Source organism: Rattus norvegicus, chromosome 1 (genome assembly GCF_021556685.1).
Source record: "Rattus norvegicus strain SHRSP/BbbUtx chromosome 1, alternate assembly SHRSP_T2T, whole genome shotgun sequence".
NCBI classification, from domain to species: domain Eukaryota; kingdom Metazoa; phylum Chordata; class Mammalia; order Rodentia; family Muridae; genus Rattus; species Rattus norvegicus.
The window spans coordinates 106,852,820-106,867,311 of NC_141534.1; the positions used below are offsets into that span (position 1 = coordinate 106,852,820).

The 14,492-nt window shown below is 53.5% G+C and overlaps 1 protein-coding gene across 3 annotated transcripts; it reads left to right on the forward strand.

Moving 5' to 3' along the window:
- Positions 1-2,475: 2,475 nt before the first annotated feature.
- On the forward strand, positions 2,476-14,356 carry Slc17a7 (solute carrier family 17 member 7). 3 transcript variants are annotated; one of them, XM_087577366.1, is made up of 13 exons: positions 2,476-2,698; positions 7,289-7,541; positions 8,087-8,161; positions 8,395-8,513; positions 8,786-8,900; positions 8,977-9,064; positions 9,206-9,292; positions 9,388-9,530; positions 10,320-10,469; positions 10,596-10,728; positions 11,403-11,513; positions 11,877-12,004; positions 12,981-14,356. In XM_087577366.1, exons 1-13 carry the CDS (start codon positions 2,637-2,639, stop codon positions 13,272-13,274), a joined length of 1,758 nt encoding a protein of 585 aa, XP_087433492.1. In that variant the 5' UTR covers positions 2,476-2,636; the 3' UTR covers positions 13,275-14,356. The 3 variants fall into 3 exon arrangements, with proteins under 3 accessions (XP_087433492.1, NP_446311.1, XP_087433475.1); NM_053859.5 differs by lacking the exon at positions 8,087-8,161 and having other exon boundaries at positions 2,504-2,698; XM_087577349.1 differs by lacking the exons at positions 2,476-2,698; positions 8,087-8,161 and adding an exon at positions 6,557-7,094.
- Positions 14,357-14,492: the final 136 nt, after the last annotated feature.

A 14,492-nucleotide genomic window follows, 5' to 3' on the forward strand; every position in this document is an offset into this window, starting at 1 on the left:
TTATATATAATAAATTAAAAAAGAAAAGCACGCGCCACTACTCGTGGCTTATGTGTAATTTTTAAAGATTAAGCACAAAAGCCTGGCATGGTGGCTTAATCTGGGCATTTGATCTCTGTGGGTTTAAGGCCAGCTGGTCTAGAGTGAATTCCACGACAGGTAGGACTATGTAGAGAAGACCCTGCTTAAAAAGTGAAATTAAATAAATAATCCAAGATTGAAAACATTGCCACATAACTGCTGAGAAAAGTCGATAAAGTCAGAGGATGCCTGTTCAGTGGCCAGACATGGTGAGTATGCCTGCTATAACATTCTCGGGAGGCTGAGGCAGGAGTTAAGTTCCACGATAAGTCTGTACAACAGCCAGATTTGTCTATCCTGCTCCAGCGTGCGAGCAAGCAAACTGGCGAGCCCTGTCCACGTGAGGGCGCAAGGAAGCCTTGGACTCTAAGGCTTCTTAGCTAAAATTATATCTCTTAGAACAGGCAAATAGAAACGTGGGGTGATGGGAGTGGGGTGGGGTTGGGAAGGGCCGGACTGACTTCCAAGCGCAAAGGCCACTGGGGCTTGTAGTCCAGACTGAGGGCCTCCCTGGGCAACCTAAGGTCTGGTTTCCAGGTCCTGAAAAGGCTTGAAGACTGGGTGCGTTCTTCCGTTCTCCGTCGCCATGGTGATGGTGCGGGCGACGGCCCGGGATTTGGCAGCGGCAGGGCCCCCTTCCCACTCCCTCCTCCTCACCATCTGCTCCTCCCTCACACCTGGCCGCGAGCCGCGGACGCCTCCTCCGCACGCAGTCCCGGGCTCCACGGCCACCAGGTGGCGCGTCTGCGCGGCTCAGCCTGCTGCCCTCCTCCCCGGGGACGTGTCAATCAGAGACAGAACTGAGACCCTCAGCGACCGCCCGCCGCTCGATCGACTTCGCTGGTCCTCTCCTGAGTCGCATCATGAAAATTTAATCCCAAATGCATTTGTAGCCTGACACGGGGAGAGGGAGGGTGGCGAAACCAACACCCTGCTAAGGCCTAGAACTTGAGGTGCACTAGGAGAAGCGTTGGCTTGGCGCGCTTCAGAGCCACTTTACAGTTGGGGTTACCCCCCAAGGGATGGGAGTGGAGTTTACCGGTGGAGAGGACTTAGTGGGCGGAGACAGATCGTGGAGCCCGAGTGGAAGTCACCGCTGGGACACACTTGGAGGAAGGAGCCAAACTCAAGGGGAGGAGTCAGATTCCAGAAGGCAGAGACAGAACATAGACAGCAAGTATGCAGGAGTAGGGGGACATATTTGGGGGCGGGGACAGAGCTCAGAGGGAGGAGACATGACTCAGTTGATGGGACCCAGACTCTAAAGAGCATCATAGAGTCTAGGGAACCCGACGTATTCTAGGGAAGTGCGGAGGAAACTGTGGGGCACGAAGGGCAGTAATGGCGTAATGACAAGCCTATTGTATCTAGTAGAGTTCAAAAGGATGAAAGGAGACGGAGTTGAAACTCAGGGAGAGAAAGATGGGGTGCAGATAAAAAAAGTAGAACTCAAGGGGAAAAGTGGAATACGAAAAGCGAGAAAGTCAATCCACCCGCACAGCGGGCAACCCCAGCTCCTCAGGAGGCTGCAGCAAGATCAAAAAGGGCAACCTGAACTACAGAGCGAGAACTGGGATTGTAGTTCGGTGGACTTGCCTAGCATGTGTGGGGCTCTGGGTCCCATTCCTAGTATGGCCAAAAAAAGAAAAAGGGGCCGGAGAAATGGCTCAGCAGTAATAGGCTGCTCTTCCAGAGGAACTGCGTTCAGTTCCAAAGACGTAGATGGCGGCTCACAGCTCCAGTTGCAGGGGATCTCGTGCCATCTCCATGCTTCCAATGCCACTAGGCATACAAATAGTACACCGATATATAATAATATAATATGCCAGCAAAACACGCATACCTAAATTAAACTTTAAAAAAAATAACCTTTTTCTCTTTTTTGGAGACAGTTTCTCTGTGTAGCAGTGGCAATCCTGGAAGTCGCTGTATAGACCAGCCTGGCTTTGAATTCACACAGATCCGCTTGCTTGCCTCCCAAATGCTAGAATTAAAGACGTGCAGCACTCAAAAAAAATTTTTTTTGAGAGAGAGAGAGAGAGAGAGAGAGAGAGAGAGAGAGAGAGAGAGAGAGAGAGAGAGAGAGAGAAAGCCAAAGGTCTGATGGGAAGGAGAGACTCAAAGGGCTTGGAACCTGCAGACTATTTGGGGAGTGTTTTATAGTGGGGAACGAGGCAAACTCAGAGTTCAATCCCAGGGACGTGGTCTTGAAATGGACAGGTGGAGGCTCTAGGATGGGAGAGCTGAGGGAGAGAGGGTCTAGCCTGCAAACCAAGTGACATAAGGACTGGTCTAGCATCTCCAGGTAGCCTTTTGGAAGGAGAGGGCGGGTCCTTCTTACAAGGGGTGGGGCCTCGTTGGGTGGGCGTGGATGCCCCGCCCCGCCCCGACGCTGAGTCCGCTACAGCCCTGGGCAGCGGGCACTCGCAGCCTGGTTCCCCCCGAGCGGAGCTGCGGGGCCGGGCCGGGCCGGGGCGGACCCCGGGATCCCGGACGCGGCCGCCCGGGCCCGCGGGCGGGGGGATTGGCAGGGGACCCGCGTGGGCACAGCCACCATGGAGTTCCGGCAGGAGGAGTTTCGGAAGCTGGCGGGGCGCGCCCTGGGGAGGCTGCACCGGTGAGCCTGGTGGGGTTCCTGGGAGGGTAAGGATGAGGATGCCCCTTTTCCACCCGAGAGCAACGAACAGAAGAAGAAGAGAGGCGACACCCAGGCACAGTGTGGGGAGGCCCACCCATCTGTTCAGGATTCCGTCCTGTCGGTGCTGTCCTTCCACCCTGCCTGGTTCATCATCGTCCCCCACCCCCATCCCCCGCACCTCACCCTACCTTGGGCTCGACTTTTCTTTGGGATTGCGTACCCCTCCCTATTCCCTGGATCTCTGTCCACTTGTCTTCTTGGTCTTTTACTTTAGATATGTCTCCTATCTCTGGGTCCCTCTTCCCTCTGGGTGTCTGTCCCCTCTCTCTGATTAGGAGCCAATGCGGCCGCCTACTAGCTGTCCATCAGTCCTGACTCTGACTCTTGCAGTCCCCGGCCTCTCTCTTTCCCCGGACCTCTGGTCCCCACTTTGATTTCCGTCTCTCTCAGCATCTCTGACTACTCTCTGCTATCTTCCCACCCTGGCTCTCTCCATCTCTCCTCTTTCTCAGGTTCTGTCCCTCGAGGCAGTTAATCTGGAGCTAAAGCGGATTGGGGCTGCTGGTTCTTGTCCTTGAGGGGGGGGGTTAAGCTGAGAGGGAAAAACTGGGGTATCCTAGCTTCTGGGGGTGGGGGTGGGATGAAGGGAGTTTCAGGCCACAGAAGCAAATTAAGCTTGGGGGTAATATGGACTTCCCAAGGGATAAAGCTAGAACCGGGTGAGATTTGCTCCCACCAAGGGCCATGATTCTAGTGACCCCGGTGTCCCTTGAGGTAGCCTGGACACCTCCCAGCCTCTCACCCCCAACCCCAGCTCTGGCTCCAAGTCAGAGAAATTACTCAGCTCTTGAGAAGCCTAAAAATATCTATACACAGTGCGGGGAGGAGATGGCCTCGTGGGCATGGTGCCCTCAGACCCTGCTTTCTCCACACAGGACTCGGGTCCACCTTTACGTGTTCCTCAGCCCATCTTACTGGGCCACCTGAATCTAATGCTAGTGTGATAGCCCGGCTTGCTGCAGCTCACCTCCAAAGTTAACCCTACCCTCTAGTAACAGGAGAGGGATGAGGGTGGACAGAGGTGCAGTGTGGTCTGTGGTGGTGTTGGTGTGGGGGAGCAGTGGAGGGGGAGCTGAGACAGCTTCACCTCTTCCTATTCCAATTCCCAGCCCCTCCCCACCCTTTTTTCTCGCCTCCTTTCACGAGTTTCTCAAAATACACCAGCGTGAAGTCAGGGGAGTTGGAGAAGGGTGTGCTGGTGGAGGGGGTTGGGGGGGGTGACAGCAAGAGGCAGGTGCTCCTCAGGCCCCCTCCCTTAGTCTCTCCATCTCCCCTCTGGGTCTCCAGTCTTGCCTTCTCTTTCTGAAATCAGAGACCCCAGAGCCAGGAGAAGCAGCAGAAAAGGGGAACGGAGCAAGCCTTTATTTGCAAACAAAACCCAGAGTTTCCTTTGACAGTGGGGGTTATTAATGGCACACAGGTCATGCTCCTTCCCAAGCCCCAAACCCAGCTAAGATCTACAGATGCTCCTGGAGGTGAATGCTGCTGGCTTGGGGGTGGGGGCTCTCGGACCAGGTAACTCAGGGTGACATAGGACAAAGTAGAGGAGCCAGGAGCCAGCCATTGCTGGCTTCTTATAGCCAGGCTCAGGGTAGGGCATTGCTGGGGGCCAGGAATGGATCTGGCCCACAGAAGGAGTGTGACCTTGGACCTGTGAGATCTGTTTTTGGAGTCTCAGTTTCCTAGTTCTACAGTAGGAGAGCAGCAATCTGCCAAGGCATAGGGGGACAGAGACGCAGGAAATGGACAGATACCCAGGGAGTAGATGAGGCATGGTCTTCCTTGGGGGAAACACCACCCTAAGCTAAGGGACACAGTCCCTCAACAAATTCTTGTCCTAGTTGGGGTCATCAGAGAGGAGATAGGCGTTTTCTGTGACTCTTGTTATTTGAGACAAGGTCTTCTGCAGTCCAGGCTGGCCTTGAACTCTCAATCCTCTTGCCTTCATCCCCTAAGTGGTAGGATTACAGGCTCACACCACCGGGCCACACTCAAACTTCCCTGTATGTGTAGTGTCTGGCTTTTTTTTTTTTTTAAATTTTGTGTGATACTCAGAATCCTATTTGAAAAGCTTGCATGGCTTAGAGAAACCTGACAGATATCAGGGGTTACACTCACACCTATAGTTTCATAGTCAGTCAAATATCAGAAATTAACCCAGAACCAAACTCCAGTCTCACTGGCCAATGCTCTGTGGAAGGGAGCAGGTGGGGTCCTTCCTCCATGTTATTTACTCTGGGGGCTTTGATTCCCAGCTCCTGGGCTGTGTCCCCTCTACCTTTCTTTCTTCTTTCTCTTGGTTCCTATCTATCCCCTCTCTCCTTCTATCCTCAGGACCACCTCTTCTCTCTCTCTCTCTCTCTCTCTCTCTCTCTCTCTCTCTCTCTCTCTCTCTCTCTCTCTGAGACAGGCTCTAGGCTCTGTCCCAGTAGCCCTGGCTGGCCTAGAACTCACGGAGGAGATCCTGCCTCTTCCTTAAAGTACTGTGGTTAAAGGTGAGCACCACCATGCGGCTTGTTTTGTTTCATTGAGATAAAGTCTGGCTTAGCACAGGCTGGCTTCAAATTCAGATGACCTTGAACTCCTGATCCTCCTGCCTCTGTTATGATTACATGTGTGTGCTAATATAGTTGGCTTACGTAGTGTTGGGGAGGGAACTCAGACCTTCCTACATGCTAGGCCAACTGGGTCACATCTCTGCCCTCCCTCACTTGCTGTAGCCCAGGCTGGTCTTGAAATTGCAGCAATGCTCCTGCCTCAGCCTCCCTGGGTAGCCTTGGCTGTCCTGGAACTCACTCTGTAGACCAGGCTGACCTTGAACTCAGAGATCCACCTGCCTCTGCCTCCAGAAAGCTGGGATCAAAGGGTGTGTCACCACCACCACCACCACCACCACCACCGCCCGACTCCACCCCATTTCTTTCCTGCCCCTCCCCACCTCCTTAAGTCTCAGTACGGGGCTGTTGCCTGTGTTCTTTGGTCCTCCCCCCCTCCCCCAGCCCGTCTGGCTGTTCTCTCCTCCCCCGTCCCTGGCTCCCTCGCCTCCATCTGTTCTCGCCCCTTCCTGGGAGCCAGCCCGATCCCCTGCCTGCCTACCCGCCTCAGAAGGGCCACACTGAACACTAAATGTCCCCACACTTCAGGCACTTCATGGCCCCAGATCATTCGTCCTCAGTGTGTCCTCATCTCTCCATTTTTGAGCATCTGAGGCGCTCTCCGCCCTCCTCACAAGTGTGTCTCTTACTGCCTGTCTGTCAATTCCTACTCTGTCTCCCTTTTTCTCATTCTCTGACCCTCTCTCCCTAGGTTCTGTCATCTTCCCACTCTGGATTTCTTACTCTCTGGGTCACTATCTTTTAATCTCTCTCTCTCTCTCTCTCTCTCTCTCTCTCTCTCTCTCTCTCTCTCAGTCTTCACTAGGTCTCCCCGCCCCAGTCTCTGGCTACCCCCCCCCCCGTTCTGCCCCACTCCCACTCTCCATAGTTCTTTGTCTTTCAGTCTTTCATTGCTGCTGCAGTCTCCCCACCTCTCTGGTCTCTCTCCTCCGGCCTCCAGGTCAGGCTCTTCGGTCTCCAGCGGCCTCTCTCGGGCTGGGAGGCAGCCCCTCCATGAGCCCTATCCATCATCACAGGCTCAATCCTGGATGCAGATCGGGCGGAGGCGAGAGTCACGCCGGGGAATGAATGCGCCAATCTCCCTACCAGGGCCATCTGTCCCTTGCCAGGACACCAGCTATCACTCCCCCTCCCTGCCCCCTAGGCTGACAGTCTGAACTCCAGATTCCCCCGGGATGGATGCTTAAGCCGGGCTGCTGGATTCGGCAACCCACGAGGGAGTCCCCCAAACCACATCTGTGGGAATGGGCTTCAGTCGGCGTTAGCTGGACGTCAGCCCCACATCTGGGACCTGGAAGCAGGGCAGGGCAACCACAGGGGGAGATGGAGGGGGAGGGGGGTCGATATATATAGCCGAGATGGCTCGGAAGCATCTGCTCTGTTGACACCTTTGCGCAGGGCTCTCTTTTGTACCTTTGCTGACTCAAATAGACTCGGATCTGCATCTGCTGGAGGGGGCTGGGGACAGTCTTGGAGCCTTGCGGTGGGGGCTTGCAGGCATCTGCTCTTTGATTCCAAAGAGTTGTGTAGAATCTATAACTCCCTGGTGGAGAGAGATGAGAGAGGGCTGCGGAGAAGTCGACTGGAGATCTTGACCCCAGAGTTGAGGCAGGAGAGCGCCGGTGGCAGGAGAAAGCTGGTGGCCTGGACTCCTGGGACTGGAAGGAATTCGGACTCAGATTTTGGGTCTGGCCAAAGAAGTAGGTTTTGCCATGCACTCCTGTGTCACAGGGAGGAGAAGGAAACCTGAGTTCTTGGACAGAGGGAGGGAAACCCGGGTCCAGAGATGCCTGCGTCATAGCGAGGGCAGCCAAGAAAGGTTAAACCTAAGACCCCTGTGTCACCAGGAGGAGGGGCCTAGACTGCTGAGTCTTTGCTTCTCGCTTCCCTGCAGGTTACTGGAGAAGCGGCAGGAAGGCGCGGAGACATTGGAGCTGAGCGCCGACGGGCGCCCAGTGACCACACACACGCGGGACCCGCCGGTGGTGGACTGCACTTGCTTTGGCCTCCCTCGCCGCTACATCATCGCGATCATGAGCGGTCTGGGTTTCTGCATCAGCTTTGGCATCCGCTGCAACCTGGGCGTGGCCATCGTATCCATGGTCAACAACAGTACAACCCACCGTGGGGGCCACGTGGTGGTGCAGGTAGCTGCTTTGGCGAGCCCTGCTCACAGCCTGTGGTCCAGGTCGCATTCCTCCCTAGTTACTACCCTTTGGTCCTGCCCATCTGTGCCTCCTTATAGATCTGACCCCACTCCCGGTTCCTGGCTTCCTCAACCCCCGCCCTTATATAAAGGAAGCTCCGCCCCTTTTCCATTCCAGATTACGGAAACGACAGCAATAGCATTAGGTTCGCTACTTATGGCCCCCTTTGGACCTTCTAGCCCTTTCACTTACGGCCGTGCCTCACGTTTATGTTCCCGGATCACTTGAATAATTTCACTGCTATCTCAAGCTCTTTTCCAAATTCACCTCTGCCTATGTCCACCTGATTAGTTCTGACTTACACCTAAAACCTTGTCCAAGCTTAGATTTATGCTATTTTAACTTGGGTAGTATACAAGCTATGTCCTTGACTGGGAAAAGAAAAAAAAAATCTTGGTTTGTGCTATGGCTTACCTGAAACCCTGTCCTTTGCTCCATTGTAATTGGGGATGCCCCTAATTTAGTTGCTTCTTGGCCCTGCCTAGACCCCATACAGGTCTGTCCACAAACAGGAGGCAGTCACCCCCACAGTTGGGGATATTCAGGGAGGGGATACTGAGGTAAGCAAGCAAGTAGAACCAAGCTTCTAGGCAGCAGCGCCTGTAGCTACAGTGGTAGGGTAGGCCCTAGCAGCATAGAAGGGCGGAGCTCCACTGAGCTCTCTGATTGGTAGATTTGGGTAGAGTGCGGGGCATCTTGTTGCTGATTGGCTGAGGTGCTAAATCTGTGGGTGCTGATTAGTGGACGGTAGAGTTTGGAGAGCATCTAGTTTGATGTGTATTTTGACCCACAGAAAGCCCAGTTCAACTGGGATCCAGAGACTGTCGGCCTCATACATGGCTCCTTTTTCTGGGGGTACATTGTCACTCAGATTCCTGGAGGATTTATCTGCCAAAAATTCGCAGCCAACAGGTACAGTGGTGGCGTCTCAAGGTGGCAGAAAGTGCAGTTGTATGTGGTGGAGCTAGGGGGTGTGGTCGTGTGTTTGGCTCTGGGAAATTGGGAGGGTCTTGTTTGAAGGCACATCTTGGAGGTGATCTCCAGTTCTGTGAAATGCAGGGCCTGTTGTGGGAAGGACGGGGAAAATCCTAGGAGCAGTGGAAGGCTGAATGGCTAGCACCAAGCAAACACCTCACTATATTTGGCGTGGCTAGACTCTTTTTTCCCCCCACCTTTCTCAACAGGGTCTTTGGCTTTGCCATTGTGGCTACCTCCACCCTAAATATGTTGATCCCTTCAGCAGCCCGTGTTCACTATGGCTGTGTCATCTTCGTGAGGATCCTTCAGGGATTGGTGGAGGTAAAGCCTGCCCCATAAGCCCTGCTCCCCTCTCTGACCTCACCTCTTCTTGTTGACCTCCGTGCTCCCTCCCTAGGGGGTCACATACCCTGCTTGCCATGGCATCTGGAGCAAATGGGCCCCTCCCTTAGAACGGAGTCGGCTGGCGACGACAGCCTTTTGCGGTGAGAGGAAGGGGCTGGGGACCAGCACTTGTGTAAGTGGGGGCTGAACTGTGATCTCAACTTAGGTGTGGCAGAGATTTCAGGGATGAGGATCTACTCTCCTGTATCTAGGTCTGTTCTCTACCCTCATTGTTTCCTCAGGTTCCTATGCCGGGGCAGTGGTTGCCATGCCTCTGGCTGGGGTCCTGGTACAGTATTCAGGATGGAGTTCTGTCTTCTATGTCTATGGTGAGGGACTCAGATGCATGGTTCTGGGTGGCACTGGGACTGTCTGAGCAAGTACAGATGTCAACCTACACCCACCTCCCTCCTGACCCCCTCAGGCAGCTTCGGGATCTTTTGGTACCTGTTCTGGTTGCTTGTCTCCTACGAGTCACCTGCACTACACCCCAGCATCTCCGAGGAGGAGCGCAAATACATTGAGGATGCCATCGGAGAAAGCGCCAAGCTCATGAACCCTGTTACGGTTGGTCATGAGGCTACCGTGACTGGGGTGGGGTGTGTGTGTGTGTGTGTGTGTGTGTGTGTGTGTGTGTGTGTGTGTGTGTTGGCTCAAAGGACTGCCAAGCAAAAGGCTGGGGACAAATGGTGCAGAGGCAGGAGGATTGCAAGTTCAAGGGCAGGTTATAAAATGAGTTCAAGGCCGGGCTAGGCATTTGCTGAATCTTTGTTTCAAAACTGAAACCTGGGTTAGAGGTTTAGCTCAGTGGTAGATCATTTTCCCAGAATCTCCTAGCGAGGGGCTTCGGGGGTTTCACAATGAAAGAGTTCCTGCCTAGCATGCATTCCTATTGAAAAAAAAAATGAAGGGGAAAAAAGAAAGAAAATAACTGGGCTAGTTTCCATATTAGATGGGATGGAGTTTAGGAATGGCAGGTACTAGGTGGGTGACTTAGAGCCACCCAGGAAGCCTGGTTAAAAACAGCAGATGGGATTAGAATGTGAAGTTTTGCTAGATATTGCTGTGGGTGTGGCTGACTTTGGGGAGTGATTGAATAGACATTTTACCGGGCTCACCATTTATGGGTTATCATGACACCTGAGGAGCCTTGGGGAGTCAGGACACATCCTTCGTCCTTGCAATGGGACCTTAAGGCTGGATTTTTAGAATTCCTAAGTCCCCAGAAGAAACGTGTGGCCTATTCTAGAGGCTTCAGTGAACTATCTTGGGGTCCCTAAAGGGACACAAAGTTCCCAAGTCCTGGTATCTGTCTTAGCACGGTCTGCTCTCCCCTCCTCTCCCCGCCCCCCACAGAAGTTTAACACACCCTGGAGGCGCTTCTTTACCTCCATGCCGGTCTATGCCATCATTGTCGCCAACTTTTGCCGCAGCTGGACTTTCTACCTGCTCCTCATCTCCCAGCCCGCCTACTTTGAAGAAGTGTTCGGCTTTGAGATCAGCAAGGTGAGGGTGCAGGAGTAGGGGGCTCGATGGGGGTGAAGAACAGGGTGTCTGCATCCCGAGGCAGGTATGGAGGAGGGGGTGGTGGTCACCCAAAGGGAGAGGCTGCCCATTCCCTCGCTCTCACAGGTGGGACTGGTGTCGGCACTGCCTCACCTTGTCATGACTATCATCGTACCCATCGGAGGCCAGATCGCCGACTTCCTGCGCAGTCGTCATATAATGTCCACGACCAATGTGCGAAAGCTGATGAACTGCGGGGGTGAGTGGGTGGAGCAGAGTACAAAGGGGAGGGCTGGTGGGCGGGGCAGAGACGGGGTCAAGGGCGTGACCGACCAGACCCAAAGGGAGTAAGGGGCGGTGTGCAACAGTTTCACTAAGTCAGGTTTGGAGACCACCATGTGGAAGGGTAGGCAGACCCGGATGGTGTAGAGAAGACACCGAACTGGAAGGATGGGACCTTCAGGAGGTTAGGTGGACCGGACTTAGGGAGTGAGGAGGGCTGTGGGTGGGGGACCTGAGGAGACAGGCGACTGGACATAATTGACGTTTTAGAGAAACAGGTCATGGGTGGGGACATTGGAACACCAGCCTGTGAGTGGGGACCTCACAAGATCAGCTGAGAGTGGGGTTCAGGAGTCAAGGAGAGATGAGTGGGGTCTTGAGCTTCCTTATGAGAAGTGACTTTTGAGGGTTCAGAGATGGGGTGTTGGGTCACAAGGTGGGATCACAATGACCTCTTTTGAGGCAGAGCAGCCAAAAGGCATGGATTAGGTTGGATCTTGGGGAAGCAGGACCCACTCTAGTTTAGTGGGACCAGGGTTAGATCTGACTAGAAGGGGTCGATAGAAGGGGGTCGGGGTGAGATCGAGACTGCCAATGGCAAGGTGGCCAACGGAGTCACAATGGGCACTTGGGAGACATGACCCTCCTCAGGTTTCGGGATGGAAGCTACGCTGCTGCTGGTGGTCGGATACTCACACTCCAAGGGCGTGGCCATCTCCTTCCTGGTCCTGGCTGTGGGCTTCAGTGGCTTTGCTATCTCTGGTGAGAACCTCAGATGGGCAATTTTGGGCACTGAAATCAGCTCGGGCCCTGAAATGGTTTTCTCAGGAATTAGAGAGATGTCTGAGCGGTTTAAATACTTGCTGCTCTTGCAAAGGACCGGAGTTTGGTTTCGAGCGGCTACCATACTTCCAATAACTCCAGCTCCAGTTGGTCAGGCGCCCTCTACTGGACCTTATGGACACTCCATGCACACGTTCACATCCTTGCCCCATCCCACACACATTAGTAAATACAAATTTTTGAAAAATCTCAGAAGAGCAGGGGTTGGGGTGGTGTAGCAATTCAATGGGTTATCTGAGTTGGGGATTTGGTATGACATCTGCTACCTTGATACCTCACCAGGGTTTAACGTGAACCACTTGGACATCGCCCCTCGATATGCCAGCATCTTGATGGGCATTTCCAATGGCGTGGGCACACTGTCTGGGATGGTGTGCCCCATCATCGTGGGTGCAATGACCAAGCACAAGGTTAGCACAGCCCTCCAAGAGAATGCCTGGAACCTTCTAGATAACCAGTGTTCCTCCTCTCTTTCTGTCTGTCTGTCGTCTGTCTGTCTATCTGTCTGTCTGCCTGCCTGTGTGTCTGTCAGTCTTTCAAAAATTTATACAGCGTTCTGACTGCTTATATGTCTGGAGGCCAGAAGAGGGCACCAGATCTCATTACAGATGGTTGGGAGCCCCCCTGTGTTTGTTTGGAATTGAAGTCAGAACATCTGGCAAAGTAGCCAGGGCTCTTAACCTCTGAGCCATCTCTCCAGACCCTCTTCCCTCTCTTTTATCTTTCCTTTTTTTTTTTTTCTTTCGAGACAGGATTTCTCTGTGTAGTCCTGACTGTCCCAGAACTCACTCTGTAGACCAGGCTGGTCTCAAGCTCAGAGATTTTCTTTGAGCTCTTAAAGAAATCTATTTTTATTAATTTATTTATTTTTATTAACTTAATGTGTGCGAGCTGATTTGTGGCATGGAATGGTATAGAGGCCCGGGGACAACTGTTGATTTCCTCTGCCCATCACTGGATCCCAGGGATAGAGCTCAGGTCATAGAATTGGCAGCACTAAACCTGCCGAGTCATCTCACCAACTCTTTTTTTTTTTGATAAGAGTCTCACTGTGTAGACCAGGCTGGCCCTGAACTCACAGAGATCCACCTGCCTCTGCTTCCTGGCTTCCTATTTGTTTTAAGTTGTGTGTATGCATGTGAGTGCTGAGCCCTCAGAGGCCACTGTGAGCTGTCTTGTTTGGATGCTGGGAACTGAACTTGGGTCTCATGCCAAAGCAAGCAGTAAGAGCTCTTAAGCTCTGAGCCACCTTTCAACTCCCAATATATGCATTTTTTGAAGACATGTAGCCCGTACTGGCTATCCTCCTGCATCACCCTGCAGAGTCCCTGAACTGATAGCTGTGCACCCATCCCTCTCTGACCTTCTGCCTTGTCTGCCCCCCAGACGCGGGAGGAGTGGCAGTACGTGTTCCTCATAGCCTCCCTGGTGCACTATGGAGGTGTCATCTTCTATGGGGTCTTTGCTTCGGGAGAGAAACAGCCGTGGGCAGAGCCGGAGGAGATGAGCGAGGAGAAGTGTGGCTTTGTTGGCCACGACCAGCTGGCTGGCAGTGACGAAAGTGAAATGGAAGACGAGGTTGAGCCCCCGGGGGCACCCCCCGCACCTCCGCCTTCCTACGGGGCCACACACAGCACAGTTCAGCCTCCAAGGCCCCCACCCCCTGTCCGGGACTACTGACCACGTGCCTCCCACTGGTGGGCAGTTTCCAGGACCTCCACTCGATACACCTCTAGCCTAAACGGCAGTGTCGAGGAACCCCACTCCTCTCCTGCCTCAGGCTTAAGATGCAAGTCTTCCCTTGTGCCCAGTGCTGTCCGACCAGCCCTCTCTCCTTCTCAACTGCCTCTTGCAGGGGTGAAGCTGCACACTAGCAGTTTCAAGGATACCCAAACACCCCTGAGAGTTGTTCTCCCCTTGTTCCGCCTGTGTGGTTTGAAATCTCCCCTTTCAGGGCTTTATTTGGATGGACAGTTCAACCTCTTTCTTGTGGTTTTGAGGTTTCACCCCCTTTTCCCAAGACCCCAGGGATTCTCAGGCTACCCCGAGATTATTCAGGTGGTCCCCAACTCAGAAAAATTCATGGTCGTCCTCTATGAGTTCCAAGGCTCGCCTAACCATTCTGCATTTTCCAAGTTGGTTCAACCAACCATCAACGCCGCCATTCCCAGGACTGATTCTCACCAGCGTTTCTGAGGGAAAATGGCGGTTTCAAGTCCCCCCCCCCCCCAGTCTTTTCTTTTCTCATCCCCTCACCAGCACACTTTGCCGGGCCTTGTCCTTAGCTTAGTACAATCAATGTCCAGGGAAATGGTCGAAATGGCTCTGCTCACCCTGTGCTCTTTTTCTGACTCAGTTTTCAGGTCTAAATAGTGGCTGCTCAAAGCTATTAATTCAGTGGCTCTAGGCCACCTCTTCCTCCCTGTGGTGGTTTCAGGATCTCCCTTTCTTCCCCAAACCCGTGCACTTTATTCTCCTGGGTGGCTTTAGACTGCCCTCGGTTTCTCAGTGGCCATTTGTTGTGTCCCTCAGGGGCTAAATGATTCCAAATCTGGGGTGCTTCCCTTCACAGACACCCCTTTTTCAACGTAGAAATCTGGGGAGGGGGGGTATGTGAGAGAAGTTACAGAATCCCAGGAAAGGGAGCGGGGCTGGGAGTAGAGGGTTGTTCCTGGGGCAGGGTTGTGTCTTGGTGTCTGTCTCTGTGACCGTAAATCCTGCCCTGCCCCACCCCACTCCCAATAAATGCTTTGGTGTACAGATTAGGTTGTCACGTGATGCGGGTCACACGAGCCCTCGTCCCTCCGGCCCAGGTGTGCAGATCCCGGTTTCCCCCTTGCTTTAGTCTGGACCCCAGCTCTCCGCCACTGCCCTGGACCTCAGTTTTTGTCTCTCCTC

What these genes read in the sequence shown, in the direction of transcription:
- Slc17a7 (XM_087577366.1), top strand. Translation starts at nt 2,637, where the DNA reads ATGGAGTTCCGGCAGGAGGAGTTTCGGAAGCTGGCGGGGCGCGCCCTG. An exon ending in GGGGCCACGTGGTGGTGCAG is followed by an intron (nt 7,542 to 8,086) that starts GTAGCTGCTTTG and finishes GGCCCTGCCTAG; the next exon opens with ACCCCATACAGGTCTGTCCA. An exon ending in AGCTCATGAACCCTGTTACG is followed by an intron (nt 9,531 to 10,319) that starts GTTGGTCATGAG and finishes CGCCCCCCACAG; the next exon opens with AAGTTTAACACACCCTGGAG.